The 27,760-nt window shown below is 45.2% G+C and overlaps 2 protein-coding genes and 1 long non-coding RNA gene across 6 annotated transcripts; all 3 read left to right on the top strand.

Moving 5' to 3' along the window:
* Positions 1–10,019: 10,019 nt before the first annotated feature.
* On the top strand, positions 10,020–13,453 carry LOC124649337. Of its 4 annotated transcripts, none has more exons than XR_006986615.1 (5): positions 10,020–10,136; positions 10,254–10,323; positions 10,410–10,806; positions 11,394–12,785; positions 13,132–13,453. It is a non-coding gene; the product is annotated as an uncharacterized LOC124649337 (long non-coding RNA). The 4 variants fall into 4 exon arrangements; XR_006986616.1 differs by having other exon boundaries at positions 10,020–10,323; positions 11,394–11,564; positions 12,175–12,785; XR_006986613.1 differs by having other exon boundaries at positions 10,020–10,323.
* A 321-nt stretch (positions 13,454–13,774) lies between these two features.
* On the top strand, positions 13,775–15,927 carry LOC124708336. Its single transcript, XM_047240008.1, has 2 exons — positions 13,775–14,304; positions 15,772–15,927. The coding sequence occupies exons 1-2, from the start codon at positions 14,018–14,020 to the stop codon at positions 15,857–15,859; spliced, it is 375 nt and encodes a 124-aa protein (XP_047095964.1). The 5' UTR covers positions 13,775–14,017; the 3' UTR covers positions 15,860–15,927.
* Positions 15,928–17,893: 1,966 nt separating this feature from the next.
* On the top strand, positions 17,894–22,305 carry LOC124646568 (serine carboxypeptidase-like 26). The gene is made up of 10 exons (XM_047186673.1): positions 17,894–18,276; positions 18,926–19,033; positions 19,134–19,229; positions 19,340–19,432; positions 20,232–20,320; positions 21,008–21,280; positions 21,357–21,508; positions 21,586–21,681; positions 21,825–21,930; positions 22,026–22,305. The coding sequence occupies exons 1-10, from the start codon at positions 17,937–17,939 to the stop codon at positions 22,170–22,172; spliced, it is 1,500 nt and encodes a 499-aa protein (XP_047042629.1). The 5' UTR covers positions 17,894–17,936; the 3' UTR covers positions 22,173–22,305.
* The last annotated feature ends 5,455 nt before the right edge of the window (positions 22,306–27,760 follow it).

The following is a 27,760-nucleotide window of genomic DNA, read 5'->3' as shown; positions in this document are numbered from 1 at the left end:
TGCGGGCGCGTGCGGATGTCGAAGATGGAGGGCTTCTGGAGCCAGGGGATGAGGAAGTGGGGAGCACGCCCTGGAAGCGGTCGAAGCGCTGCCCGCTGTCCACCGTGTACAGGGACGTGGAGACGGCCGACGCCGTCACGCCCAAGCCGGCCGCCACCTTCGCGAGCTTGGTCGAGGAACGAGAGGAGGAAGAAGCGGGGCATGGCGGCGCCGTGCGCCACCGCGCCGAGGCTCCCAAGGGACATGAGCGCCAGGTCCCACTTGTCGGCGAAGGAGAACAGCTCGTGAAACCCAAGGGACATGAGCGTCTGTTGGTCGTACCCGAGCGACGTCTTGATCGCCTTCGAGTAGCACACTGAAACTAATTCCCTGTCACCGCCCCCGTCGACTTAATGTTTGTTCAGAAATTTAAACCGTGATAGCACAATAATAAAGTAGTTTGTTGGCCATACTGATTTTGTAGAAAATGAACAATAATAAAGTAGTTGTACCACTGATATAGAAATCGGATAACATTTTAATTTGGGCTTAAAATGATAAAACTTGCTATATTCATAACTCTCTTTCTACAACTCCAATTTGCACAAACTTTATATCTTATTGCATCAGAAAAACATGAGGATTTCAAATATCATCATGCCATGCATCATTGACATCATCTCTGGTTCAGCCAAATTAAAATTGCAACAAGAACTAAATGCTATGTGAGGGTGTTCCACTATTTCTTGCTATATTCGAACACCCCACTTAATTTTGCTATGTATGAAACCCTTGCACATGATGAATGAAATATAATTGCTTTCTTCATTTTGCAGTGACATTGAGGTATGGAGGAAGACACCTTCGTCCGAGATGAGGAGGGGGAAGAAGCGGTGCAGAGATTGATCTATGAGAGTGCCCGTGGTCCGGAACCCGACGATGGAGATGACAACGAGTACCAAGAATTTCTGAATGATTTTGGCGAGGGACTTGAGTCTGAACAAGTTAGAAAAGACAATGAAGTGTCCATCACAAACTCCGGCGAGGTGTATATCTATGTATCAATTAGTCCGTGTTCATCCCTAGATGCATTCATTTATTTGTATTGCACTTATTAACGAATAATTTTTTCTTTTAGCCTTCGGATCATCGAGCAAGTCCGTTAGAATAAAACGAGGCCCGACGCGGGTGCTAAAGGGCGAGGGCAGGTTAGCCCTCACGGCATTCAAGGATAATGGTGAACCGAGTGCAGCCCAAGGAGTTTTGCCGCAAATTTACAAGTCAATCCGGAGTTATTGTTAGGGACCATGTACCGATCAGCATTCAAGAGTGGCATAAGCCGAAGAACCCGGAGAGTGGTGCTAGTTATGTCAACGACACGATGAAATTTTTTCTTTGGGACACGCTACTGACAAAGTTCAGCCTACCGGAAGACATGACGGAAGGCCAGAAGAATAAAGTCAAGGAATGGACATTGAAGAAGATGGCCATACAATTCCAGAGCTTCAAGAAAAATTTATGGGACAAATATAAGAATGAAGATCCAGTATTCGATGATAATCTAGTGAAGATAAAAGATCACTGGGCTGCATTTAAGGATTATAAGAAATCATCTACTTTTGTGTCCCGATCGAAGAAAAATACCGAAAATGCTGCAAAGAAGAAACTTCCGCATCATTTGGGGTCAGGTGGCTACAAGAGTGCCATTCCGAAGTGGACAGCGTTTGAGAATAAACTGATTGATCATGGAATCACTCCACGGACATGGGACCGGCCCGAACGGTCCAAGTTCCGGTTGTTCGCTCATGGGGCAGGGTTGGACCCAAAGACAGGTGCTGATCGTTGCGAAGGGAAAATGGAAGGAAAAAATTGAGGCAATTGTACCGAAGCTTGTAGATGCAATTGAAAAGGTCGAAAGGAGAGTACATTCCCGATCGAGAGAATGACGAGCTGACACTCGCTACGGGGAACCCCGAACATGTTGGACGGGTACGAGCTCGCCCGGGTCTCACCATGAAGGAAGCGTGGCCGGACAGCGCCGACACTTATAGAAGCCGTTCGCGAAAGAAGAAGAAGGACGCCGACATTGTAACGGAATTGTTAACTAGGGTGGAGGCTCTTGAGAGAAATCGGAGGGCACCCGATCAGCCGCTGTTTCTACAGGATCCACAAGCCGATGCTGCCCCATCTCAGCGAAGAAGCGGTGTCGGTTCCTCGCATCTTGACGGATGTGGAGGAAGCTACCCCGTGGATTATGTCACGGAGAAGACAGATTGCGAGCTACATATGTTAATCGGGACCGCGTCTATTAAGGTGGCGGTCGGCTATGTGTACCCAAGTGAAGATGGAGCAATGCACCATCATATGCCCATTCCACCTGGTTGTGTTCGTGTCGGGGTGGATGAAGTTGTTTCGGGTTTTGAAAAAGTGGAGCTTGATATTCCTAGAGGTGAAGATGAGAGGACACCGGCCGATGTCAAGCACGGTTTCGCCCTATGGCCGAAGAAGTACGTCGTCCTTTTGCAAAGGCCACCGACTCCTACACATGAGCAGCAAATGCCATCGACTCCTCCCGGTGGCAGTCCCGGTGAGCAGCCAAGTCCACACCTACCCGAGAGGGACCCCGGCGTGAGTCCACCATCTCGAGATCCTCCGCGACGTAAGACAGCGTCCGTTAAGCGGAACGGTACGCCGCCTAGGAAGAAAGCTAGAAAGGAGAAACAACTGCCGCCTACTGAGAAGTTACCTTGGGAAAAAACTCCAGAGGAAAACGCGGAGGCCGTTCAGGCCGAGTTGAAGAAATGGTTTGCACCGAAAGTGCCAGAGATACCTTTCGAGAAGACACTAGATCCGGTGAAAGTTGTGCGTACCGTTGACAATCTATATGACCTCGTACCATCGCCGCCATCCGACTATGCGCGTTCTATTGAAAGGTTGTATGACAAGATGATCGAGGCGACAAAACCCGTTCAATCGGGTATCGGGGAGATAAAAGGGATACACGGTGTCTACCAGCTCGGACAACAACCCGTTCAATCGGTCGCCCCTCTCAAGGTGTTTGACGGGAAGACCGTTCAAAGTTCTCGACAAGACGCAACCGATTACGCCTTCGCTGAACGAGCATATCATTTTGTTCAAGGGAAAGATTTGGTCGAGAATCTCGGGAAGGTACCAACATGTATGCGTAACTTGCATTCGTGGTACCTTAAGGCCTCAAAGGAAGGGATCGAGACTATCATGGTGCGAGTTAGGGAAGAGCACTACTTCCGGAGTACCGTGTGAACGTTGACTTCGCCGAACTCTTTCGGCTATACAATCTCCGGGCCCTCGACAAATCAATCATCGATTGCTATTGTCCGTAAGTGATTTATTTATTTAATTTGAGAAGTCGTTCATTGTCTCGCAGATTATAATCTTTTGTGCGCTATATTATGCAGATCGAAGATGCTCGAATGCAAAAGGGACGATATCACGGACATTGGGTTCATTGACCCGCACACAATGCATGTTAAAACCATAGAGAATCCCCTCTATAACAAGGATACACCGCAGACTTTGCTAAGGTTTTTGAAGCGACAACGTGACAAAAAGCTAATAATTTGGCCTTACAACTTCGAGTGAGTCTTACTCGTCTTATAACACATTATATTTTGCTCACCGTATGTCAAAATTTTAACTAATGACTTATATATATGACACTACATATTGAAACGTGCGTAGGTTTCACTTTATTCTTCTCGTCATCAATTTGGAAATTGGAGAAGTTGAAGTCTTGGACTCACTAAGCAAAAAATCGGAACTATACGTGTCTTGTTTTTTAATGCTCCGAAGGTAATTTTAATTCTTATCGGTTTGTTTCGTTAATTTCCTGCTTTGAACTAATTGATGACTCTTTTATGCATTTTATTTTGTCGAGCAGCGTATGGCAAACTTTCATCAAGGAAGATACGTCCCGTGAATGGACACCGAAGCTGCGATGGCGTGCGAAAGTAAGTAGTACTACCTAGGTCCACACACCTTTTAATTATCATACTTGACTATTGTTTGATTGAATTATATTCTTGTAAAGAAATGCCCGCAACAACCTCCGGGGACCGATCTCTGTGGATTCTTCGTTTGCGAGTACATCCGCAGAATTGTCGACGAGAGAACGAATAATGAAAGAAATAAAGAGGTACAAAAACAATCTTCACAAATTTGTTTTGTTATCATAAGTTGTGCTGAGTTTCAGTAATAGTTGTTTCATGTATTCATTTGTATCTTATTCTTTTATAGTTGGCAAGAAAGCGAAACAAGCTCTCAATCGATGACCGCTTCATAGCAATAGGCGAGGAATTGGCGGGATTTTTCCTTCGGGACGTCATACCACCACTCGCAGAGTACCACTATGAATGAAGATGTACATGTTACATATATAGTTGACTCGAAGAGTACCACTATGCTACATGTAATAGACATATATAGAGTACGCCTCGGAGAGTACCACTATGCATGAAGATCGATCTTCATGCATAGTGCTACTTAATTTGCGATCTTATGCAATAACATGTGTGTTATATTATATGCACCAACTTGCTATGCATCATCTTGATCTTCATGTACTACCTAAACCCAAACGCGTTTCGGTGCATCGACGCGATATGAAACAAACCGATATCCCTAAACCCCTCCAAAAACCCTAAAAAACCAATTCTGCCGCGGCGGAGATTTGGGCAAATTCCCTGCCGCGAGTGGGAACCTTTGGTACCGGTTCGTATTACCAACCGGTACCAAAGCTCCTTGGCCCTGTGCTCTCCTGGTGGCCCACGTGGAGGGCCTTTTATACCGGTTCGTAAGCAACCGGTACGAAAGGGGGGGGCCTTTAGTGCCGGATAATTAATACCGGTTGCTCAACCGGTATTAAAGCCCCTCTGGAACCGGTACTGATGAGAGATTTTCTACTAGTGACAATTCACCTCTAGTTGGATTGACCGATTGACCTATGCAATATCAATATCTCGATGTCAGACGAGGAGGGCAGAGCACCAAGAGCAGAAGGCCACGTAAGCAGAACCTACCACGTTGCACTCACATAGACGTTGACAAAAACCCCGCCAGACCACTCGGCGAGATCGTTAATTATTCCCCATAATTGTCCGCAATGGCAGATGTATTGAGGTACTGAAGTAAGTACCGATAGCGATGTGTTTCCAACTCTACGGTAACCAGAGAAAAATTTACTTACAGTACGATAGATTATACAGTAGCTAGCGTAGCTCATAGCTAGGTTGTAACTATCATCGATTTTCGAGATGCAAGGGAGCGATGTATCTAGGAACGGTCAGTATTGGCATTAGAGCATCTCTAACTCACGTTGAGTGATCGTTTACATCCGACTGAGTTGAAAATGCATCTGGAACACGTCTAGCGGGGCGACGCATAGTGATCGGGTCGTCCGTAGTGACGCAAACCCGGCACATATTTGCGCCTGGGATGCATCGTGGCGGACGCTGCGTGAACGCCCCAAGTGACCGCTCGCTTTTCCACATGGCCCGCCTGGCAACGAGCCTGTATCGAGGGCATCGCTTCCGCGGCCATCGCTTCCACGTCTGCGCCGTATCCTTCGCCATCAATGTCGCGGTTGCCTCTTCTGCGCGCGTACTGGCTGGCGGCGGCTGGGCTTCTGCGCCGTCTTCAATGGCATCGCTTCCCGCGCGTGGCCAGCCTTAAAAGTCGACCGGCATCGTTCCTGCCATCGCCCACACCTCCACTCCCACCACCGCCGCGCGCCGCCGCATCACCATGGGGAAGAAGAAAAACGACTTCGAGGCGTCCGACAGCGGCACCAAGAAGGCGGAGCGGGCGCACAGGGTGCTGCCCGTCAGCGTGGTGCAGCTCATGCACGCGAACTGGAAGTCGTGCGATGGCTGGAGGGACGTGCACATGCCTGGCGGCTGAGCTACCGCCGGGTGCCCATCCCACCCGTGCCTGCGCGCGAGCCATATAGGAGCGCCAAGATTTGGTGCCGGTGCCGACCTCCGCGCCGATCCCGCCTACGTCATCGACTCCGACAGCTGGCGCACCTTTCGCGAGTTCGAGAAGGATCCGAGGAGGAGGGCAGGCTTCTCGGCGATAGGGACTTCCCCTTTGACCGTCCACCGGCGCCTCGTCGTCGAACACGGCAGGCGTCGGCGCCGCACGAGACGCGACGACGACAACGGGGACGACGACGAGGACTATAGCGAGGCGCCGGCCTACCACAACGAGGAGGCCAAGGACAACGGCGACGACTACATTGCGTGCATTTTCGGGAATGGCAGCTTGGCAATGGTGGAGGGCCAGAAGTTCGAGCACCCGAACAACATGACGGACGATGATATCGCGAGGCTCGGCGTCCTCGTCTCGGAGGTGGACCGACAGGTGCAGCCGCCGCTGCCACGGTACGCCACCGGCATCATGCCGCCAGGCCTCACGGAGGAAGAGGCCCTACGACTGACGCTCCAGGACTCGGCCACGCAACCGGTGCAACCGCCGCCTCCACCTCCGCCTTAGAACCCGTGTGGGCCTCCACCTCCATCACCGGCGTCGGCCGCTCAACCTCCTCCGCCGGAGTGGGCTGATGCACCTCCACCACCGGCCTGGGCTGCTCAACCGCCACCATCGGCCTGGGCTGCTCCACCTCACGCACCACAACCGGCCTGGGCTGCTCCACCTCACGCACCACCACCGGCCTGGGCTGCTCCACCTCCACCACCGCCGGCGGCACCGGCGTATGTTCCGCCGGTTCCCAACTAGCCGTGGGTGGTACCGGAGCTTGTCGTGATCGACAGCGACGACGAGAACCAGTAGGCGCAGGCGTTATTAGGGTTTTCTTTTTTCCTTTCTTTTACTATGTAAATTATGTTTTCATGTTAAAAAAATGCAAAATCGAAAATAGATGTGTCGTTCCACGGAGCCACTCGACGTAAACGGACGCGCAGTCAATTTCAACCATTTAAGCCGACGCAATCGAACGCTCGCGGACATTTTCGGCGTCCGAAATGAGTCGTCCCATTAGAGATGCCCTAATGCTACATACAAATGAGGAGACGAATAAAGAAACACATTTTGCAAAAGTATGAAAATACATTAAAGTTCATCACTATTGTGCAGGTACTCCAGTGGAGGATGCAGAAAAAATTAGAGGGTGAACACACTCGCAATTTTTTTTGGCACTAGGGCATGTGCAATCAAAATATGTCGGATGAAAAATAAAAATGGCCCATTGGATACACAACATTGAATTTCAGTATATTTTAAACTAATAAGAATTTTTTCAAAAAGAAGGCAATATACTGACTAAAAACACCTAAATTGATCATATATCATGGAAAATAAAAAAATTGTGTCCAGGACCATTACACCTTTACAGGCATATGAAAATAAGTTCATAGTGCATTACAGCAATTAATTTTCCAAAATCACATGTTCAAATGACTAAAGTATCATAAAACAAGAAAAGTGCAGATTGCAATTCAAGCATCTCCCCCGCAAAAAAGAATAAGAAGCAATTCAAGAATCTTCTGCTGCGTTTGAAAAAATTTCTCCCTGAAGATACAGTTTCTCTCTAGCCTTTCCAAATTTCCGAACAACACCGATCCTCATAATTTTTTATGATTAAATTTAAAGATGCATATGTATATACAGGTGTACACAAGTAGCTATTGGTAGAAATAAGAATCATGTCATGGTTCGATCGATCAATAGAAATAAATATTTTCAAACGTCTTCTACAAGAGTTCTTAGACCATGGATCTTTTAAATGTAAATATTGTTTAGTTTGTTATTGTATTACCCTAATATTTATGTTGTCCAATACTAATATTTTTAAGTCGTTTTTGTACATGTGATGGAGATTGTGAAGGGGCCAGAACATCAATCATGCTTAAACTTTAGGTAATACATAAAAATTTAGCATAAATAAATATCTTAAAAAAATCTAGAGTAGGGGGGCCATGGCCCCCTGTCCTAAGAAAACTTCGCTACTGTGAACAAGAGGTTCTTGATGTCGTTTAACTCTAGGGCCTCTAAAATCTATGGACCGGGCCTGGCTGCTGCTAGACTCTTGCAACGGTGCTCCTGCTCCATGCCTCAACACCGGCACGGCGGAGCGACGAGCGCGATAGCGCAATATTGCCCGAGCCGGTGAGAATTTGAGGGAGCGGGAGGCCCGGAGAAGAGGAGGCGGAGGCAGGTCGAGGGTAGCGTCCGAACGCGAAGGCGGGCGAGGGACGGCCATCGAAGCCGGGTTTTGGTTTTTCCCCAATCAATGGAGTGAACGGAGATTTATATTAGGGGTAGTCCAACTTTTTCCCGGAATTTAGGGTGGGTCACGGCCCACCCGGCCCACCCTTTGCGTACGCCCATGAGGTGCTCCAATTTGGAAGTGTTGTGCACACTTCAAGTTCTACAAGGATGAAAATACTCCTCCCACAATGGTAGTATCATAGGTTATCATGCATGCTATGTTGGTAAAAATATGATGTGCACGACAATTAATGAGGAGAAAGGTGGAGTGGTATCATAGGTGGATACGGTATCATAGCACGTAAAACTAGAAAATTTGATGCCAAATACTACCTCCATCCCAAAGCTTAACGCTTATATTTTAAAAAAAGTCAAACCAAGAAAAGTTGAACAAAACTTTAGAAGAATACCAACAAATATACTATTTTGTAGATACCATACACCAATATATTTCATTATCTATCTAATGATATTGATTTTGTATTTTGCATGTTAATGATTTTTTGGTAAAAACTTAGTCAAACTTAACATAGTTTTACTTTTTTTAAATAATATAAGCCTTAAGATTTGGATTGGAGGTAGTACATCATATACACAAATTTACATTAAGATCATGCAAAACATTAAATATTGTAGAACTATGATACTAACTTAAGATACTATGCATTATTGAGTAGTATCATAAACTAATATCATATGCATGATACTAGTGTACGGTACTTTACATCGTGACTATTAAAGTAAAAGCACAAAGGTTCGCAAGGAGGTATATGGATGGATTCATGGTATGAGCAAGGGAGATTTTTGGTCCATGGTATTTTTTGCAACAAATGTGCTTTTATTAGACTTAAAAGTTAGCATCAAGTTGATACAATCCAATGAATCTCACACCAGGCCTCTGTATAGTTAGGACTTACCGGCATATGCCCCCCCCCCCCCCTTTGCATACTTTGGTTCCCTGTGGACGGCCAGGATCTTCCAATACCTCTCCATGGGCTAACTTATTGAGAACAAGCAAGTGCGTGGGTGCTTGGCCTATGCCAGAGCCCTCCACGATAGACGCTTCGCGCGGCTTTGTTGGCTGAATCTTTCCCTCGTCGCATCCTCATGGCTCGGTATCATTCGCTGTAGTTGAGTAATACCGTAAGTGTACTACCGTTTATAGAGTGACCATAGGCCCTAGGTACTTGTGACCCACCTTGTCATTGTCCAACTGTGCTGCTGTTTGAGTAAGCTGGAAGGATCACACTTTTTGCGGTCTGCGGTGTGGCAGAAAGTTGGGTGCACCAACACAACGCAAATGCTGCCCACTGTCCACTGCTTATGGGGCCGATCTAGGGCTTGGCCCACCAGTCATTGTCCTATCTTATCGGATTCTTGGTACGACTGGTTTTCCGTGGGCCTGGCATGCGCTGCCACCAAAAAAGCAGGTCTGGTCATCGACTCATCGTCATGTGGCTCCGCTTGTCGTGCCAACGCACTGGTTCTCGTTTTGGTTTGTGTCTGCATGTAGGACCACTGCTCACCGGGCCTAGCTTGTCATCCTCTTGGTGGGTGTGGGCATATGTGAGGTAGTGTTTCCATCTATTTTCGGTGGGTCCAACGACAGGACATTATGTCCTTATCGGTTCATTGGTTCTGTGTTATATACAGTACTAGCAATCGACTCTCAGCCAGTGGATCCAACAATTTCTTGGTCCCATGTGTCATTCTCGTTTCGGCATGAAAAGGATGTCCGGTAGAGCAGTGTTGCTCTTTGCGTGTCTGGAGGCTTTTATGCCTTTCTCTCTGCCCCCTTTCTGTACAAGACGCAGAACAAGCCGCTCGTCCTCGATCTCGTTTCAACTTCATCGAGCTCAGCTGTTGGGATGGTAGGACCACGACGCCGAACGGTCTCCTTCCCACCGCTGTTTCGTTCCCCATGGAAGTAGTATTTGGTTGATGTGTGCTGTTTTTTTACGGATTTGTTCTCCTGTTCTTTGTGTACTGATTTTGTGGCTTCTTCGCAGTCAGCTGTTCGTCGTGCCGAGCTGGATCGTTGGTCCCTTCTTCATTCGCCCGTGGTTTGTGGTTTGTGAGGTATGCTTCTTCCTTTAACCTTCTTTGGTCAGCGCCTCTTGTAAATGGTTCTGGTGCCTCACCCTTCACATTTCCCCCCCCTTCAGATTGGCGCCGTTTGTGCTTTCCTCCGCCAGCGGATGCAGCGCGAGAGCGAGGCGCGGGCAGATCGGAAATAGTGCACGAATAGTACAGGGAGCGCCGCAAGCGAGCGGGAGAAGCGCGGCCCTCTGCTCAACACGACGGCAACCGGTCGCCGAGCTGTCGCTGGCAGCGCTGAGGTCATCCATGCCCCGAAGCCCACTTCCTCTTGATCTCTGGTCGTCGTGCTCCTTATCCCTTGAGCCGGCGACCCTGCTCGGCAGATGCGAGGCGAGATAAGGGGTGGTCGTCGTGCTCCTCTTCCGCGAGGTCGCCCATGTCCAGGCCGTGGTCGATACCGCCGTTGGCGCGCAGAAGAGGAGAGGAATGGGCCGCCAGCACCTCCTTTCTTTCTCCACCTAGGTAAGGTAACCTCACCGCCTCCCTTGATATTGGCCTTTTGCCCCTACTCGTGCCAGTCAGTACCATTGGTCAAGATGCGCAGATCAAAGAGATACAAGTATCTTTGTTATAATGTTCTTTTCTTAGTTTTTAGTTGACATGCTGGCTTGATTCAAGAAATAGTTTGGTCAAATAGTAGACTGCTTGCTCTATTCGCTGCCCACAAGGCCACAATAGAGTAAATTTATGCGTCTTTGGCTGAACCTCTACCCTGAAACTTTTATACTGGTCAAAATCTGTCATTTTCTTCGTTTCCAGGTGACTTGAAGTTCACAAAACCATTAAGAAATGGCTTCCAAAAAACTCTAGGGCCATCCACGAATCCATTTGAGGGTTAAAGGTTGATCATAAATAGATATTTTACATTACTAATGAGAGATTGAAGCTTTAACGTTCATCGCCAACCTGTCTAACCCTCCAGAAACCGTATACTACTCATGAAAGATTGATCATCAATGGATATTATATACTATACCCATGAGAAATTATGCCTAAATTGATTTTCTAAATGTATGTATGCCACTAACTCTTGTCATTGTGTTTTCCAGGGATCTATGGACTATCAAGATAATATCCTTAGTTATTTCAACAAGAATGGTGTTACAATAACATTTCTCTTCAAGAGAAATACATTGCCGATCTTTGTGTTGGCCAACAGCTAGAACATAGACGAGAAGTAGTTGAATGGAGCACACAAATCTCACGTTCACTTACAAGAGGTAAATAAATTTACTCCAATAGCTTTGCCCTGTCTCCTCACTTCATAGGGTATCATGTTTTTTCCAGTCTTCAGGACTTGTATTTTTTTGGGGGGAATTTAAATACTTGTGGTTAACTAGATTTGTTTGCTTATTCTACTATTTCTTTTGAGAAATGCCGTCTGGCAGGGTTTGTGATGTTACCGGTGGTCTGAAGCTTTTGTAGAAGCATTTGTGTGTCCTCGAGCTTAAGAGGAATGAGTTCAACGAGTGGTGGTAGAATTGTTTGATCTGCTGTGGTATTGCACTTTTGCTGATCTGCTGCTGAACAATGATCCTTAACTTCATTAGCTATCGTGATGCCCTTTTTGGAGGGTAGGTTTGGAGCTTGGGTCCACTTTTATTTGTATTTGCTATTGTCTTTGGAGTTCTAATTTTAGTAAATGCACTGAGTTTGGAGCTCATAATTTTCTGAACGTTCACATCGTTTATATTATTTGTTTTTGCTGACCCGGAGCTGCGGACAATGACAACAGCCAGCAGCGGCGCGTGTTTGCGTGTTTTCTTATTTCCAATCCGTTCAATGTCATATGAACATCAGTGAGGATCATCTCGATTTCTTTGAGTGTAGGATGCCTTGACATGCATGTGCAATGACAGAAGCAACGCCAGGTCAGAGCTGCGTCTCAGCTTTTCATTGGTCAGGATCATTTCTATTTCTTTGTTGGTGACAGAAATGATTTTGCCAAGTAGCTTAGAAGTCTTAAAGATAAGACATTGCTTATTACTATAGTTTGTTCATATGGAAAGATAGGAAGGGATAGTACACGTTTTTTGTAATATTTCTTGGTGGATTTACCATTGAAATATGGAGTCAGACAATTATTCAGATATGTTTTCTTTACATGTTCAGGTTATACAGTTTAAACGTGTTATGGTGTCTAACGTATGGTGCCTGACGGGTGATCACTTTCTTTATACGATATTATTGCCACTGTCTTGTCTCACAGTTTTGATTATTTAGCATAGTCTTTACAACATATTTTCACGCGATATATTTGCAGAGTTGCTCATTCCATTTTCTATTTGTGTGCTCCTAAATATTTAAATGTGTTTGTGAGTGGGTTTCAGTATGCAGTCTTGCTCTGGACTGCTGCCATGTTAGTAAGAGGAACATGAGAAGTGAAGAGGAATCATGCGCCGTTGCATCATCGCCTAAAACGCCAACTCCAAGCAGAAAAGGTCGCCATATTCTAAATCTCTCTTTCTTGTGTGCGTGTACAGATTTGCTTACATCGAGTAAATCCGAGTGCATTATTTCTACTTTGAGTGCATTTGCTGTCTATTTTTCGTATTTTGTTAGGTTGAGAAATGAGTACTTTCTTGTTTATTATTGAAACAAAAATATATACATTCTCTGTTAATTTGAACATGAATTTTTGTGCATATCTGTCCTCTCATTTTGTGCATATCGGTCTTCCTAGCTAAATCATGGAACTCGCTCAACCATTTGTGGTAGGTTTCATTCCACGTGCACATATAGCATCATCATTCCAAGATTCAAATGAATTTTTTCAGCACTTTGCAGAAAAGGTTCTTATGATTGTGAATGAAGCAAAAGCCAACTCCGAGTCAGTTGAATCTGCAAATGGAGAGCCTGATCCTCACACATAAAGGCGATGCTGCATTGGAGTTCATTAGACATATATGTATTGTTCTTGCTCTGGATCAGAATGTTCAGCATGTTATTCTCGCAAATATCTATTGAACCATACTCAACGTATGGCTACTTTTTCCGGGTGTATTTTACTTCATCTCTTTCGTTTGCAGCTACACCAGCACCTGTTCAAGATAATTGTGGTTAAGCTCTAATTCATTACCTGTGTCAATGTATGCCTAACTTACTACCATTCTAGCTGTGTATGTTTCTATAACTAATGCCATCAGGCCGTCTGATTGGCATGCAGCTGACCGGTGAGGAGACCATGACCTAGCGCAACTGTAACAACAAATTCTTGACCTTGTTAAAAGAAACGGCTAGCATGAGCTCCCTTTGTCATGGAGAATAAGTAAGTGCGAGACCCCTAGCGGCATGGTTGGGCTATCCACGTGGTGCGTTTGGTTTGGGCTAAAAAAGATAGGACTCGGATGTACTGTGGTCAATCTATACTGCATCTGTACTACAGGCAAGTGAGCGGAAAAAATGTCCGACCGAACCCTATTTCCTATTTCCTCTCCCATCCAACTCTTCCTGGCGGCGGCTATCGGGCGTAGCACAACGAGCGGGCAGCTGGCGGCGGGGAGCGGCGACCTCCTGTGTGGTGGTGGAGAGAGCATGGGCAGCCGAGTCGGCTCTCTGTGCCAGCACAGCCGCCGCACGCCGGTGCGGAGAACCGCTGGGGCAGATCTCGGCGGCGGCACCGAGAAGCCCATCTCTGTACAACGGGCAGTGCGTCGGCCTCTTCTCCTCCAAGATGCTGCTGCCGCCGGTATGGACGGCCGCCACGCGCCACTCCGGCTCCTCGGCCGCGTCCTCCGATGGCGAAGAAGAAGCATGGCCTCGTGGGGGATCACCGAGGATTCCGGCAACAACCCGGCTCTGTACAACCGGCCGCGCGTCGGCCTCTTCTCCGCCAAGAGCCTGCCTCCATCTGTATGAACAACCGCCTCGGATCCTCGACCGCCGCTCCGTGGTGCGACCCGTGGCCGCCTTTGCCAGGAAGTGCTCCCGTCTTCAAGATCCTCCCGTGGACTACAACTGGTATGCAATGATGCTTCTCTAGCTTTCTGCTGGATATTTTGCTCTGAAAATTAGCGATAACTCAATTCCGTTGGCTAATATTTCCATGTGTATACATTCTTCATAATTAGAAGTTTGTATAGATGCTCAGTTCTTATGACAAAATTAAGAATCTACTTTATCCAGGAACGCCTGGACATTTGGGGCAGTACATACTAATAAAATAAGCTGTTCCGATTGCAAGACATCATTGCTAAATTGTGGACAGTGTGACTCTACTTTCGTTTATAAACTGCAGACAGGCTATCCAAACTGAAAAGGAAGGTACGTAGGCTATTAATTTTCACCAAATGCAGTGGGGATATAAGATCTTGCTTTGGTATGTCCTTGATGTCTCTTGATCCTAAATGCTTTGCTTGCACAGTGCGAGAGGGAGATTGTAGTTTTTTCCTGTTGGATATATTGTTGCTGGATTGCTTGCTCTTTATTCTGCATGTATCTTAACATGGCTGGGTTTTTTTTTATTTCACAACCTACCATTGTCTGACTTCTCTCAGCGGTAGGTGCTCTTGTCTAATATGTGGAAGAGTTTTGGAGTCACTGATGGCCCCAGTTGATGTAAATATTTGTTGTACTATGTTAGGTAGTGATACTAATTAATTGTATATGTAAGTTGGTATATGAACTTCAGAGCTTAGGATTAGTTATATTGGAACCTTCTATACGAAAGTACTCAAATTTATTTCTATTAAGAATTGTAAATGGGCTCTTTATTGGGTTTGTTTAAATCTACGGTTTTAAACACTTCTTCCGCAGTCTACTTTTTACCTATAGCATTCCTCTCCAATAATTATTTATATTTGTATATATATGCTTGGCATCAGCTAACATGTGTTACTGCATACTTTAGGATTTCTAAAAAATTCTTACACCAGCAGCGACAACGACAGCATTGATGTTCATGGATACTGAAGATAATTCGTCATTGATCCCTTTATCCCACATTCAAAAAAAATCCAAGGAAAATATTTCTCTCAAATATTGTAACTCATATCTCATCTCTTCAGATTGTGTGCATGGCGGCAAAATGATACGTGGCGGGCGGATGTTCGTGACTTCTTCTCACACCTCAGATATTCAATCTGCCTCCAAGTTTATCTGCTTGCTTTCCTCTGTTAGTGGATCTACAAGTTAAATTATTCATTCATTCTTCTCTGGTCGGTGTTCACGGTGGAAACGCCTCACAGTCTTCAGTTTTACGCTTACGCTGAGGGGAAGAAATGTTTTAGGCTTTCTACACACAAAAAGGTTCTTTTAACCGGGGTCTATGTTGGGAGCTAAGGAAAAAAGTCGTTGTGTGCCTGCAGATACGATGGCCTTCTCTTTTTCACCTAAAAAAGAACCATTTTTACTATATCCATGTTTTTAGTAGATGTACCCTGTACCAGATCATTCAGTGATGATCCTGTCTTTGATTTACATCCTCAGGTTCAGTTGGAACCTGTTCTTTGGGGTATCAGGATGGCATATGGCTAGCTCCGTCCTTATTTTATATAACGAGCTGGTAATTTTGTAACATTTTATTCTGAAGAAATGCTGATATATTGTTCAATGCTTTACAATTCTACAGTATTATTTAATCCAATATGCAAATAATATTAGTTCTTTCTGTATTGTTTCTAAGCTGACTTTCCTTGAACACTATCTGATGGTTTCTGCTTTTGTACTATATTATATAACATGCAGACCATCATTATTATATCCATTTATCCTACTTGATTGTACTTTTGGCCTGTTATTTTTTTTCACCTCTGGCCTGTTACTATCAAATTATAACCTGTTCCAAATTTCAGATGTAGTCAACAGGTTATCTAAATATGACATTTACTGTCTTGTTACTTGTTTAACAGGCAGAAGGATTGGCAAGGGAAAGCTTCTATTTCCTGGGTGAATTATTTATATTTGGTGAAGGGACTCTTGGATGGTTTTCAGATGCCACGAGTTGCATGAATGTGATGCAAGTATCAGCATCGGCTGCTTACGTTTTCAACATGCATCTTCCTACTAGCGTTCACTTTGGTGACTATCCGGATGTCTATCTAATCAAGAGGCCGGCCCAGATGCAAGCCATGACACGGCATGGCGCTGCAGTTGACCCTAGAGTGCACGATCTGTTCCAGGCTTTGAAGATTGTCACCATCTGTGATGGGCGACGTGCTGAATTCTGGGACACCCACTGGATTAATGGGCGCCAGCCTTCAGAACTCTGGCTTGTGCTCTGGAGCCATTCCACTCGTCAAAATCTTACCATGTGTGCGGTCAGCACTGGCAACTTATGGCTCCGGTATGTCAAAGGCTAACCCACCTGTGACGGTTCTCTGCAACCTCAGCGAGCTTTGGCAGCACACTCAGCGCCTCATGCTGGTCGACGGCGAGGGCGACCGCGATTTCCTCACCTGGTGTGGTGGTGCATCGAGCATAACCCTTTGCTGCCTATTGTGCTCCCAATGCCTCCTTGCATTACTCTCCCAATCTGATGCGTAGGTTTGCAAGGCAGCAACAGTACTCACTGTTTGGATGATCTGTAAGGAGCGTAATGGCAGCTTCTTTGAACCATGCTGCACCTTTGTTCGGCAGGAGGCAAAAAAAAATTGGTGAGATGCGGGCCTTCTTGCCAATGTGATCAGAGACCCAAATTAGATGCTATTATATTCAGCTTGATCGATGTTTAATTCTTGAATTTTGGGCCTGATCTTTTCACTGCCCCCTTAACCTTGTAAATAACAATTTGTTGTTTGTTTGCTCATTCAATGAAACACAGCTAAAGCTGCTTTTTTGAAAGAAAGAAAATTCAAGAAATCACATAAAACAAGAAATTGGATCGCAGAGGGCCGGCTAGGAGGCGCCCCAAGGGGCGCCCCAACTACTAGTACCTTTCATTTTGGTGGTGATGGAAGAGGAGGGGAGGACACCGAAGCACACCTCTGCGAATAAAGATAACATCGACTATTACTTTTGTGATCTATATGAACATTAATGATGCCATTTGTAATGTGTATGTGTGTGATGTATGCTTGTCTTGAGAACATAATTACAATCTATTTTTATATACTCATGTAGTTCTACATGACTATCAAGCTGATATTCATGTACTCGTACATGTGTATATAAAAATAAAATGTAGTTATGTAGTTATTTTTCATTTGTAGGAATACTCAAATAGTGAACATAAAAAATTATCTTAATTGATTGAACCATATTAATTTCCTATGAATAAAATGCAAATGAGCATATAATTTTCCCTTGGATTAATCTACATATCCAATAACTGTTATACAGAAAAAGGATTGCGAATCCCATGTAAATTTCTTGAAAAGTCACCCGTTAGCACTTGGCAAAATGGTTGAATGAACCATCATATCCGATAGCGATGGGATTTGGCAGCCCCAAGATGGCGGAGCAAATTTACTCGCCCCTATGCGTACCAGTCTACTCTAACCCATACAGTCCAAGAGCAAAGCCCCAAATAAAACCCCACACGCGGATATTTCCAAGATGAGCCACTGTCATCTTCTGATCTTCTCCTTCCTCAGCGCACCCTCCATGGCAATGGCAGCAATTGCTCCGCCTCTCCATCCTCACATTTTGCACGCATGCTAAACCACCAAGTAGCTAGGAAAAAGCCCTCCCCTCTCTCCGTTCTCCTCTCTTCAACCAGACATCGCACAGCACAATCGATGGCAGCGACGCCGCTCGTCTGTGCTCTCCTCATCATCATCTTCGGCACCGCCAACGCTGCTACCAGCAGCGGCAGCGTCGAGCAGGAGGCTGACAGGGTGGCCCGCCTGCCCGGGCAGCCGGCGAGCCCTGAGCTCTCACAGTTCTCGGGCTACGTCACCGTCGACGAGCGGCACGGCAGGGCGCTCTTTTACTGGTTCTTCGAGGCGCAGACCACTCCCGAGCACAAACCCCTCCTCCTCTGGCTCAATGGAGGTCAACCTCTATAGTCTATACACACCTTAAGTTTGTTACCCAAGTTGAAATAATTCTTCAAACATATCATTATTTTTTATGCTACTTTGTGTTGCTACTGTACTGTTTTTCTCGTGCTAAGCTCTATTGGTTGAATGAAATTTCTTGTGCACATTCAGTTATGTTAATTTACTGTTTGAGCTGTGACATGGACTGTTACCGGGCAGGGTTTTCCACATTGAATCGGCATCTTCTGTATTTGCCATGTATTTGTCTCAGGTTTACTCTGCTAATATCTGTTCTTGGTTAGTTACTTGGTTTCTGGAGTATCTTGGGTTACTTCTTTAGTTGCTCTGAACAAGGATCATGAGTATTAAACTGAAGTAGGGTTACACAGCTTTAGTTGCTTTAGTCAGGTCACATTTGCCACTCGTAGTTGTACTGCTTCTTTAATTGCTGCAAGGAATGACCAAGCATTAAGTAGAACTAGACAGACTACCCAGGACCTCTGTTCTTGTACCAATCGAAAAATTAAACCTTCTTTCATTTTTTCCTGAGGTTGTTTATCATGTATAATTTTTTTAACGGAAATTTATTATGTATAAATTAACATGCTCCAACGCCCTTTTTTTCTATGAATAGCATTAAACTAGCATGATATATTTTGTAGGACCGGGTTGCTCATCCATCGGCTATGGAGCTGCATCTGAGCTAGGGCCTCTCAGAGTTGACAAAAAAGGAGAAGCACTGGAGTTCAACAAATACGCTTGGAACCAAGGTGATGACCATGCTTGCATGGATTCTTATTTTCATGTTCATTTACCTTTCTTGATGAAAAATTTGATGTTTCTTTTGTGCTTTGGGTTTGTCATTTTCAGAGGCTAACTTGCTGTTTCTGGAGTCTCCTATTGGAGTTGGCTTCTCCTACACCAACACATCCTCTGACCTTACCAAACTGAACGATGATTTTGTAGGTAAGTTGATTGTAAAATAACTAGTTTTCTTCACCCCCAAAAAAATGAATTTAGGTTTCCATGTAGTGATCATGTTCACAAATGAGATATTGTTTCATCCCTTTTTGTAGCTGAGGATGCTTATAGTTTCCTGGTGAATTGGTTCAAGAGATTTCCTCAGTACAAGGGCAGAGATTTCTACATATCAGGAGAGAGCTATGCAGGTAATTCAATTTGATATGAAACCAAGAGAACTTATAATTTTATATAAAGAACTACTAGCAAAATGCTGAGAAACCTGAAACAAGTAGCAGTTGCAGGGTGCTAAATCCTGTTGAAATGATGCATCTTCTTTGTTTCCATGCATGCCCTTCTCACTATGCTTCTTTATCCACATTGCGCTTCAAATCAAAACGGGAAGAACTAAATCTTTCACCATCCTTCTGTTCTTGTCTGAACCGAATGGTGTCACTATCTTATCTCAAATCAGAGTTTCCACTAAAGTGAAGTGATCACTTTTTTTTCCGAAAAGGGGAGTGTAGCCCCAGCCTCTGCATCAATCGATGAGTAAAGTGATCACTTACTTTGTCAGAAAGCTTAGCTGCCGAGTGTCCACTGTGTTGTAGATTACGACTTGTTTCAAGGAATCTATGCATCAATTTCAACTCTCTTTTTCATGAAGTAAACTATGGTCACTTATCCAATTCTTCAAAATTGAGAAGAAACACCTAATAGAAATAACTTGCCGCTTAGATTTCACATTTGACAACAAACATTTTAGGATTTCTACCCAAACTAGTAAAATTACTTTGCTTGAAACGATTAAAACCTCTTTTATGTATATGGTCATCTTTCATTTCGAAATGGCATGTTGGATCTGTGAACTGAACACATGCCCTTAAATGGAAAATTATTAATGGAAATCCACATGCGATAGATGAGAAGGTGCCCTGCAGAATTTTCCCTCTATGCATCAATGACGATCAAGCCTGAACCTTTTTCTGTACAATGCCCTGTCTGCAGGTCACTATGTGCCGCAGCTTGCTAATTTTGTCTATGATAGGAACAAGGACAAGACGGCAAACACATACATGAACCTCAAGGGCTTCATGGTAAGAATCTTACGCAAATATGAATTCCTTTTGAATATTTTTCCCATCACTAGGTATATGATTTTGTCAACTAGACTAACTTCCATGCGAACCTTTACAAAAAAAAAAATGGTCAAAAGAGATAGGTTCAGGTTTCAGATTTATGTAATGTAGAAGTGCAGAATGTAGAATTCAGGTTCAGGTTCATGTTTATAAAATTCAGAATATTTATCCTATCGGCTATCACTAGGAATATGTTTTGGTCGACTAGACTAACTTCCATGCGAACCTTTACAAAGTAAATGGTCAAAAGAGATAGGATCAGGTTTCAGGTTTATGAAATGTAGAAATGCAGAATGTAGAATTCAGGTTCAGGTTCATGTTTATAAAATTCAGAATATTTATCCTATCACTAGGAATATGTTTTGGTCGACTAGACTAACTTCCATGCGAACCTTTACAAAACAAATAGTCAAAAAAGCTAAGTTCAGGTTTCAGATTTATGAAATGTAGCAACGCAGAATGTAAAATTCAGGTTCAGGTTTTAAAATTCAGAATATTTCCCATCACTAGGAATATGTTTTAGTCGACTAGACTAACTTCCATGCAAACTTTTACAAAAAAAAATTGTCAAAAGAGTCAGGTTTCAGATTTATGAAATTTAGAAACACAATATGAAATTCTGGATGGACCTATGTACTACTGCAGGTTGGGAACCCTCTAACCGATGATTACTATGACTACAAAGGGATCGCTGACTATGCATGGAGCCACGCAGTTGTGTCAGACGAAGTTTATAAGAGTATCAAGGAGAACTGTGAATTCAAGACCCCCAACTGGACGGATGGCTGCAATACTGCCATGACAGTCGTCTTCGACCAGTACGATCTGATCGACATATACAATATCTATGCCCCCAAGTGCCTCCTGGACCTTAACTCGTCATCTTCCGCTAACCGAGCACTCTTTCCGAATCATCAGGTAAAAGTGACATGGAAACTGAAAGTTTCAGCTTTCAGCTTTCACTTGAAATTTACATGTATCTCTGACATGATAGGGAGCGCAATTCGGGAGGCTGAGGCGGTTATTCTCGGGCTATGACCCGTGCTATTCGAACTACGCGCAAGACTACTTCAACAGGAAAGATGTGCAGAAAGCATTCCATGCAAATGTTGGTGGGCTGCTTCCAGGGAAATATCAAGTCTGCAGGTGGGTCGACCAAGGGCTGTTCAGTTCATTCTAGTTTCAGAAAAACAAGAACATGAGCTGATCCATTCTCTGTGCAGTGACCCCATCCTGAACTCTTACAACTTCTCGGTGTTTTCGGTGCTACCTATATACACCAAGCTGATCAAAGCAGGGCTGAGAATCTGGCTCTACAGGTGTGCCTCTTCTTGAACCATGCACAATCCACAGCTTCTCTGAAAACCTTACATCAAGTGTTAAAGTTCATAAGCAACATAGATTCACTACTTCTCCAACCTAGAACTTCATGGCTTAATATTGCTCTTTTTTGTTGATACAGCGGCGACGCAGATGGCAGGGTACCGGTGATTGGTTCCCGGTACTGCGTTGAAGCGCTGGGTCTGCCGATCAAAACCCCATGGCAGCCCTGGTACCTCGACAAGCAGGTCTGAACTCTCTGAACATGTGGTGAACATACTGAGCTGAGCATCAGTACGTAGTGGCCAGCGATGCTGAAATGTGGAGCTAAAACAAATTGCAGGTTGCGGGGAGGTTCGTGGAGTACCATGGCATGAGCATGGTGACAGTGAGAGGGGCAGGCCACCTGGTGCCCCTCAACAAGCCCGCTGAAGGGCTGAAGCTCATCAACGCGTTCCTCGGCGGCGAGCAGCTTCCGACGCACCGATGATTCGAGATACATAGAAGATGGTATTATCTTACAAGAAAAACTGAGATATGGGCAGAAACATATGGGAGCTGGAGTGCAGGACAGTGATAAGAAATGGAGTTTATATGTTGCTGAAAGGTGCCAATCGGATGAATTTCGGATGGCCCGCTGCTTATGGTTAAATTCATTTTGCCAGGCTTATTAGGTTCAGTATTGTGTGTGTTGGCCTTATACGCGATAGGAACCGGCTGCGTCACGTTTTCTGAAAACAAGGATGTGGCGACTACACCGGGTGCGTGCTACCGAATATCTGTGTCATCTAAAAAAAGTATATGTGTGTGTGTGTGTGTGAAGAGATCTTTAAAAGCTGCTTAGTTTTATCTTCATTTACCCAGCATTTCCATCATTGGTGCATTCGGCCTCGCTTATTTCATCACTTATTCTAGTTTTATAGAAAAACATCCTAATCGAAAGGAAGAGAAAGACAGCAAGGCGATATAGGGAGGTGGCTCTAAAACCCATCTAGGGTTTCGTGCCTCTCGCCGGCGACGCTGCCGGTTCGCTCCTCCGGTAGCTTTGGGGCCGTGGCGGACGCCACGGCCTCTCGCCGGCGGAAAGGTTTCACTTCTTCGTTTAGTTTTCATTGTCTTCTTTGGAATGGTGATGTGGCGGCTACTTCCTGAAATCAGAATAAGGTCCTCCCCGTCTTATCCTCGCTCCGGTGGTGCATCTAGCACCGGTGAAGAGCGCGTGGAGTTGTGTGTATGCGGATCTCCCGTGATTCGGTCGTATTTCGTGTTCGATGGTGTGGTTTTAGGTCAGTATATTCCGATCTACGGTTGTAACCATTGGCGATGGTTATTGTTCTGGTGCGCTAGTTCTTTGAGGCCTTAGCACGACGACTTCTCGTCTGCCTACTACAATAAGCTCTACTACGACAAGCTTTGCCTGGCTCCGGTGATTGAGGGCGAGGACGGTGGCTCGCCTTCGGCTCGCACTAGTGTTTGTTGTCATCGCTAGGTGGTCCTGACCTATTTATATTTTTTACTTTTAGACATCTTTGTACTATTGTTGATGGTTGCTAATAGATTGGTGGAATTTTCGCAAAAAGGAAAATTCTTCATTTCCATCGGAGGTTGCATCTTTCGCAACCTTCTAGTGCGGAGTTGTACGATGGCCCATATCACGCGATGCTCCGCTCGCCGCGCGTCCCATGGGCCCACAGGACCGCTCTCTCCCTTATCTTCCTCCTCCGCACTTTTCCCCAGTTTCTCTGCGGCGATACCCCGATGAACTACATGCCCCGCCGTGGTGACCCTGCATACCATTGCATGTTGTAGTATGCCAGTCGTTGATATAACATTCACGAAGTACCAATCCGCAAATATTACATCCCTCAGAGTAGTACAACAGAACATAGCAGGTCCATAACTCATTCACTTATTATTACAAGCAACATGTACATATCATCTCGGAGCTCCTCTTAGGTCCTAAGAGGGATACTCCTGGGTTCGAGGCGAACCCAACTTAACTTACAACATAGAAGTCTTACTAGGTTATACATTTTATTCTCCTCGAGCAGTTAAGTACTAAGAGTTCGTACTGCTTGGATACTACTACTACTCGATAGGTCTAAGCTTGCTCTGCTCCGGAACCCTCCCCGGTTCCATAGACTATGAGGTAGTCTACTCCTTCGATACCTCCTGAGAGGTCTGGTTCTTCATAGCCGATGACTTCGGCTCCTTCAGGGTCGTCGTTGTCCTCCTCCAGTCGATTCGGACAGTCTAGCGGGGATTTAAGAGTGGTATGAGTACAAGCGTACTCAACAAGTTCATTATAGAAAAGAGGTGTTTAATGCACTAGCTACGGTATTAGACCAGAAAGTCTAATACCAATGCAGGTTTTCATAATCATTTCTTTAAAAGGTTGTTTTTATTTAGAAGAACTATGTCCGTCAGCCTTCACCGGTTTACTAGAACTTCATGGAGTTCCTTTCCGGCAGCGTTCGCAGTTCCAAAACTCGGAACAAGGAGTGACTGGTCACGATTCGTTACACTCTGCAGAGGTGTGTTGCTTTACCCATAAGAGATCTTAACCTTGGTGCCAACCGGGCAGCTTTCCCGTTCACACTTCCAATGGTGTGAGGCCCGGTATAAGGTCATAGCCAAATATATTCCTCCGCTACCTCGCACACCCACCCTTTGTTGCATCCCCGACCCTGGGTCCTCGCCGGTCCCATTATTCCCATTATCGGGTGGACCCCGACCACGACGACAGTTTGGGATCGAACCAAACTCCTTCGCCGGTAGATGCAACCCCTCATAGACCGCAATACCGTAGGGACTTTAGGCTTCCCCAGCCACCAAATGATCCTCGGGCTACAAGTGTCTACGGACTATGCCGTGGGGACTTTAGGCTTCCCCAGCCACCAAATGCACCCTTGGAATACAAGTGTCTACGGTAAAGCGCGTCCGTTGATGTACAAGAGGTGGAAATACAATTGACTATTCCGTCCCACTCCAGATCTTATGGTTAACACGGGTATTACGGCACAAGAATCACTGGACGACATTTGTTGTTTAATCCTAGATGGATATAAACCCGTGCAATGGAACCTCCACCATATAAACACAATCCATGGTTCCATTGCCCACCATTTAGTCATATTCATAGTTATGAAAATAGTGGTTTCGATTTTTATGCAATAGTGGTAGACATAGTACTTTGCAAGTAGTTTAGTAAAAATACTCAAATGACATGAGCAAGTGGTGAACTTGCCTGAACACTGCAAAGTGTTGCAGTTGGATGGTGTGGACTGACCCTTGTCCTCTGTTGCTGAAAAATAGCATCATTGTCCGATAAGGGCAATGGTTAAAGAAGCAATTATGCATTATTCAGCTTTCAGGGTTGTTTCCCCCCCCCCCCCCTTCCGATGTTTCATTATTTTATGTGAGAGGTTAATACTAAGAACAATTTAGGGATACTCTGTTTAGGGTAAAATACAACCTTGAAATGTTGTCAAGGTGTTTTTAAAGTCCAAAGAATTTATGGACTTATTTTTATTGAAAATATAAGGTGTGGTTTAAATGATTTTGTTAATCATCAATTTTGGGCTTAATCATGTTTGTCTTCAAAAATTCCATTTCATATTTTATTATGATAGAGAATTTTATACCGAGTGTTTTTCATATTTTTAATTATTTTTTTAGAGCTATTAAATATTTAGTATGAATTTTCAAAGTTTCAGTATTTTCTGGGATTGTGAAATGTCACAATTACCCCTGGGCCCGCATGTCAGTGTGGCCCAGTGGTTAACCTTAACCCGAACCACACTTGGGCTCGGTCGGACGCACCGTCCCCTTCCCTTCTCTTCCTCGCGAACCCTAACCTCCACGCTCTCGCGACTCCCGCGTCGCCGCCGACTTCGCCGAATTATTCCGGCCAACTCCGGCCGTCGCCGCCTGTGAGATGGAGCGCATCTGAACCGCCGTTCGACGGCGCTTCGGATCCTCCGCTTCGATTTGAGTTTCGCCGCCTCCTCGACTCGTCCTCTCCGCCTCTGGTCGCCTGGCGTGGAGTGCCGTGGTGATCTCGTCGCCGCCGACGCTCCAGATGTCGTGGTGTCGCCGTGCCTTGCCGTGGTGGTGCCGGGCACTGTGGTGCCGCCGTGGCCTGGCCTGGCCTGGCGCTGCCGCGCCCTCGGCGTATGCCGCCGTGGCCGCCATGGCCGCGCTCGTCGCCTCACGCCACCTGTAAGTGCTCCGTCGCCTCCTTCTCTCCCTCTCTGCTCTACTCCCGTCTCACCTCCTCCTCTGCGCCTTGCTTGGTCGCTGGCCTGCATCTCCATGTAGAGATGCTTGCCGTGCCGATGCGTTGCTGCTGCGCCTTGCTAGCTTGCGCATGTGCTACTATGCTGTGTTGCTATGCTCGTCGTGCCGCCGTTGTATCTGCATGGCTCGGCTACTGCCATGGTTATTACTGCTGTGCTGCCCTGCCATGCTATACATGATTCTGTGCAAGATGCCTCGGCTATGTGCTTGCTTATGCTTGCATTTCTTGCCTAAATCTCTCCCTGTGACTTTGTCCTTGATTCTACTACTGCTAGATCCTCAAGTGTATTCATTTATTTGCACTGGCTTGATTACTGTGTGTATTCCTTGCAAATTTGCAAGTACCAGTGCTCTGATGTGCTATAACTTGTGCTTAATTTCATGAGCATGCTCAATTGAGCATTGTTGTTGGCTTAACAGTACTATCTAGAGATGAGTGTTGTGTGTAATCCTTGTGTAACTTGATCCAGTGGTACATCATGCCTTTGATGTGCTTCTGGATACAATTATAAAGTCATTAATTCAGTATCTGTTTATTCAGTTATGGCTTGGGTGTAATTCTTTAGTAGTTGACTAATTACTGATGCTATGCTTGGTTATAGCCACCTGTAACAAGTGCTAGCAAGGTCTGGTGATCATATGATCATTAGTTGCTTGATGATTAATTGTTGTGCTTCTGTCTGTGCCTATCTGGTGCTCACCCTGTGTTGTGTGTGCATCACACAGGCTTGGTCTGTGTGTGATGATGCTTGTTCAAGCATCAGTTGATGCTTGCAATGATCCATTGGATCATCTGCAAGGCTCTGGTGCATCAATTGTTTGTGTAATTCATTTATCTGTTTATCTTGCTTTATTAAATAGATGAATGATGTGAACTGTGATTCAGTGATGATCATTTCAATGAATTTGTTAGGGCTAGCTGGATGCCAACCACTGGTTGGTACCCTAGCCCACTACTGAACCCTACTGGGTGATGATGTGGTGGCTTAAAGTGTTGGCGGTGGGTTGAGGTGGCCCTGGCAGCCCTGTGATGTTGTCATGGGTAGCTCCCCCTCCTCTGTGGCTGGCTGTGGTGAATAACTGCTCACTGGTTGATCCAAAACTGGACTTCCAGTAGCTTTTGATGTTGAAAATGATCATAGACAAATATTCGTCTATAAATCTGATGGTGTAGCTGGCTATAAGTGCTAAGTGTTCATGGTTGACTAAATAGGATCAACCCTTGCTGGATTTCTTTGGTGGTTTCAGTGTTTTGATCCAACCAATGTTCCCTTGGTTGATTAACCTATTGGCTTCCTCCATATTTGCTTGGACCAAATGGTTTGGTAACCAGATGATGATACAAACAGGGTTCTACCCTTCTTTTGCTTCTGTGGCTTATGCATATGCTGGATTTGTATGAGCAAAACTTTGCTTGCTCATGATCTATTGGTATACCTCACTCCAGCTCCTTGTGGTTTGTGTTGGTGTAGAGGATTGCTTCTGTGATGTGCTTGTGCTTGCCCTTCTCCTCCTTGCAAGCTGGTGGTGCTTGATTCAATTATGTGGCTATTTGAGCAGGTTGAACAGCAGTGGCTGTTCTTCCTATTCTTGTGTTCTTGTGTTCTTGGTGAACTTACCCTGGTGAGTTGCTGCGGATGAACTGCTGGTTCTGGCGGTGGAAAAGGTTTTATATGAACCTCTCATGGCTCTCTTGGTCAACAGCAGTGCCTGTCACTACTTGGTGACTCTCCCTGTATGTGTGTTGTTGTTGTGCATGCACACTAGCTGTGTGAGCAG

This window comes from Lolium rigidum, chromosome 4, assembly GCF_022539505.1.
Source record: "Lolium rigidum isolate FL_2022 chromosome 4, APGP_CSIRO_Lrig_0.1, whole genome shotgun sequence".
Lineage (NCBI taxonomy): Eukaryota > Viridiplantae > Streptophyta > Magnoliopsida > Poales > Poaceae > Lolium > Lolium rigidum.
Note: the sequence above shows the minus strand (reverse complement) of the source record. Positions and strands in the feature narration are given on the sequence as shown.

Bases quoted from the DNA above. Each gene is read 5' to 3' on its own strand.
- LOC124708336 (XM_047240008.1), top strand. From the start codon at position 14,018: ATGCTGCTGCCGCCGGTATGGACGGCCGCCACGCGCCACTCCGGCTCC. The intron at 14,305-15,771 runs GTATGCAATGAT...TTACATCCTCAG, and splicing joins CCTCCCGTGGACTACAACTG to GTTCAGTTGGAACCTGTTCT.
- LOC124646568 (XM_047186673.1), top strand. From the start codon at position 17,937: ATGCTAAACCACCAAGTAGCTAGGAAAAAGCCCTCCCCTCTCTCCGTT. The intron at 18,277-18,925 runs GTCAACCTCTAT...TATATTTTGTAG, and splicing joins CCTCCTCTGGCTCAATGGAG to GACCGGGTTGCTCATCCATC. The intron at 19,034-19,133 runs GTGATGACCATG...TGTCATTTTCAG, and splicing joins CAAATACGCTTGGAACCAAG to AGGCTAACTTGCTGTTTCTG.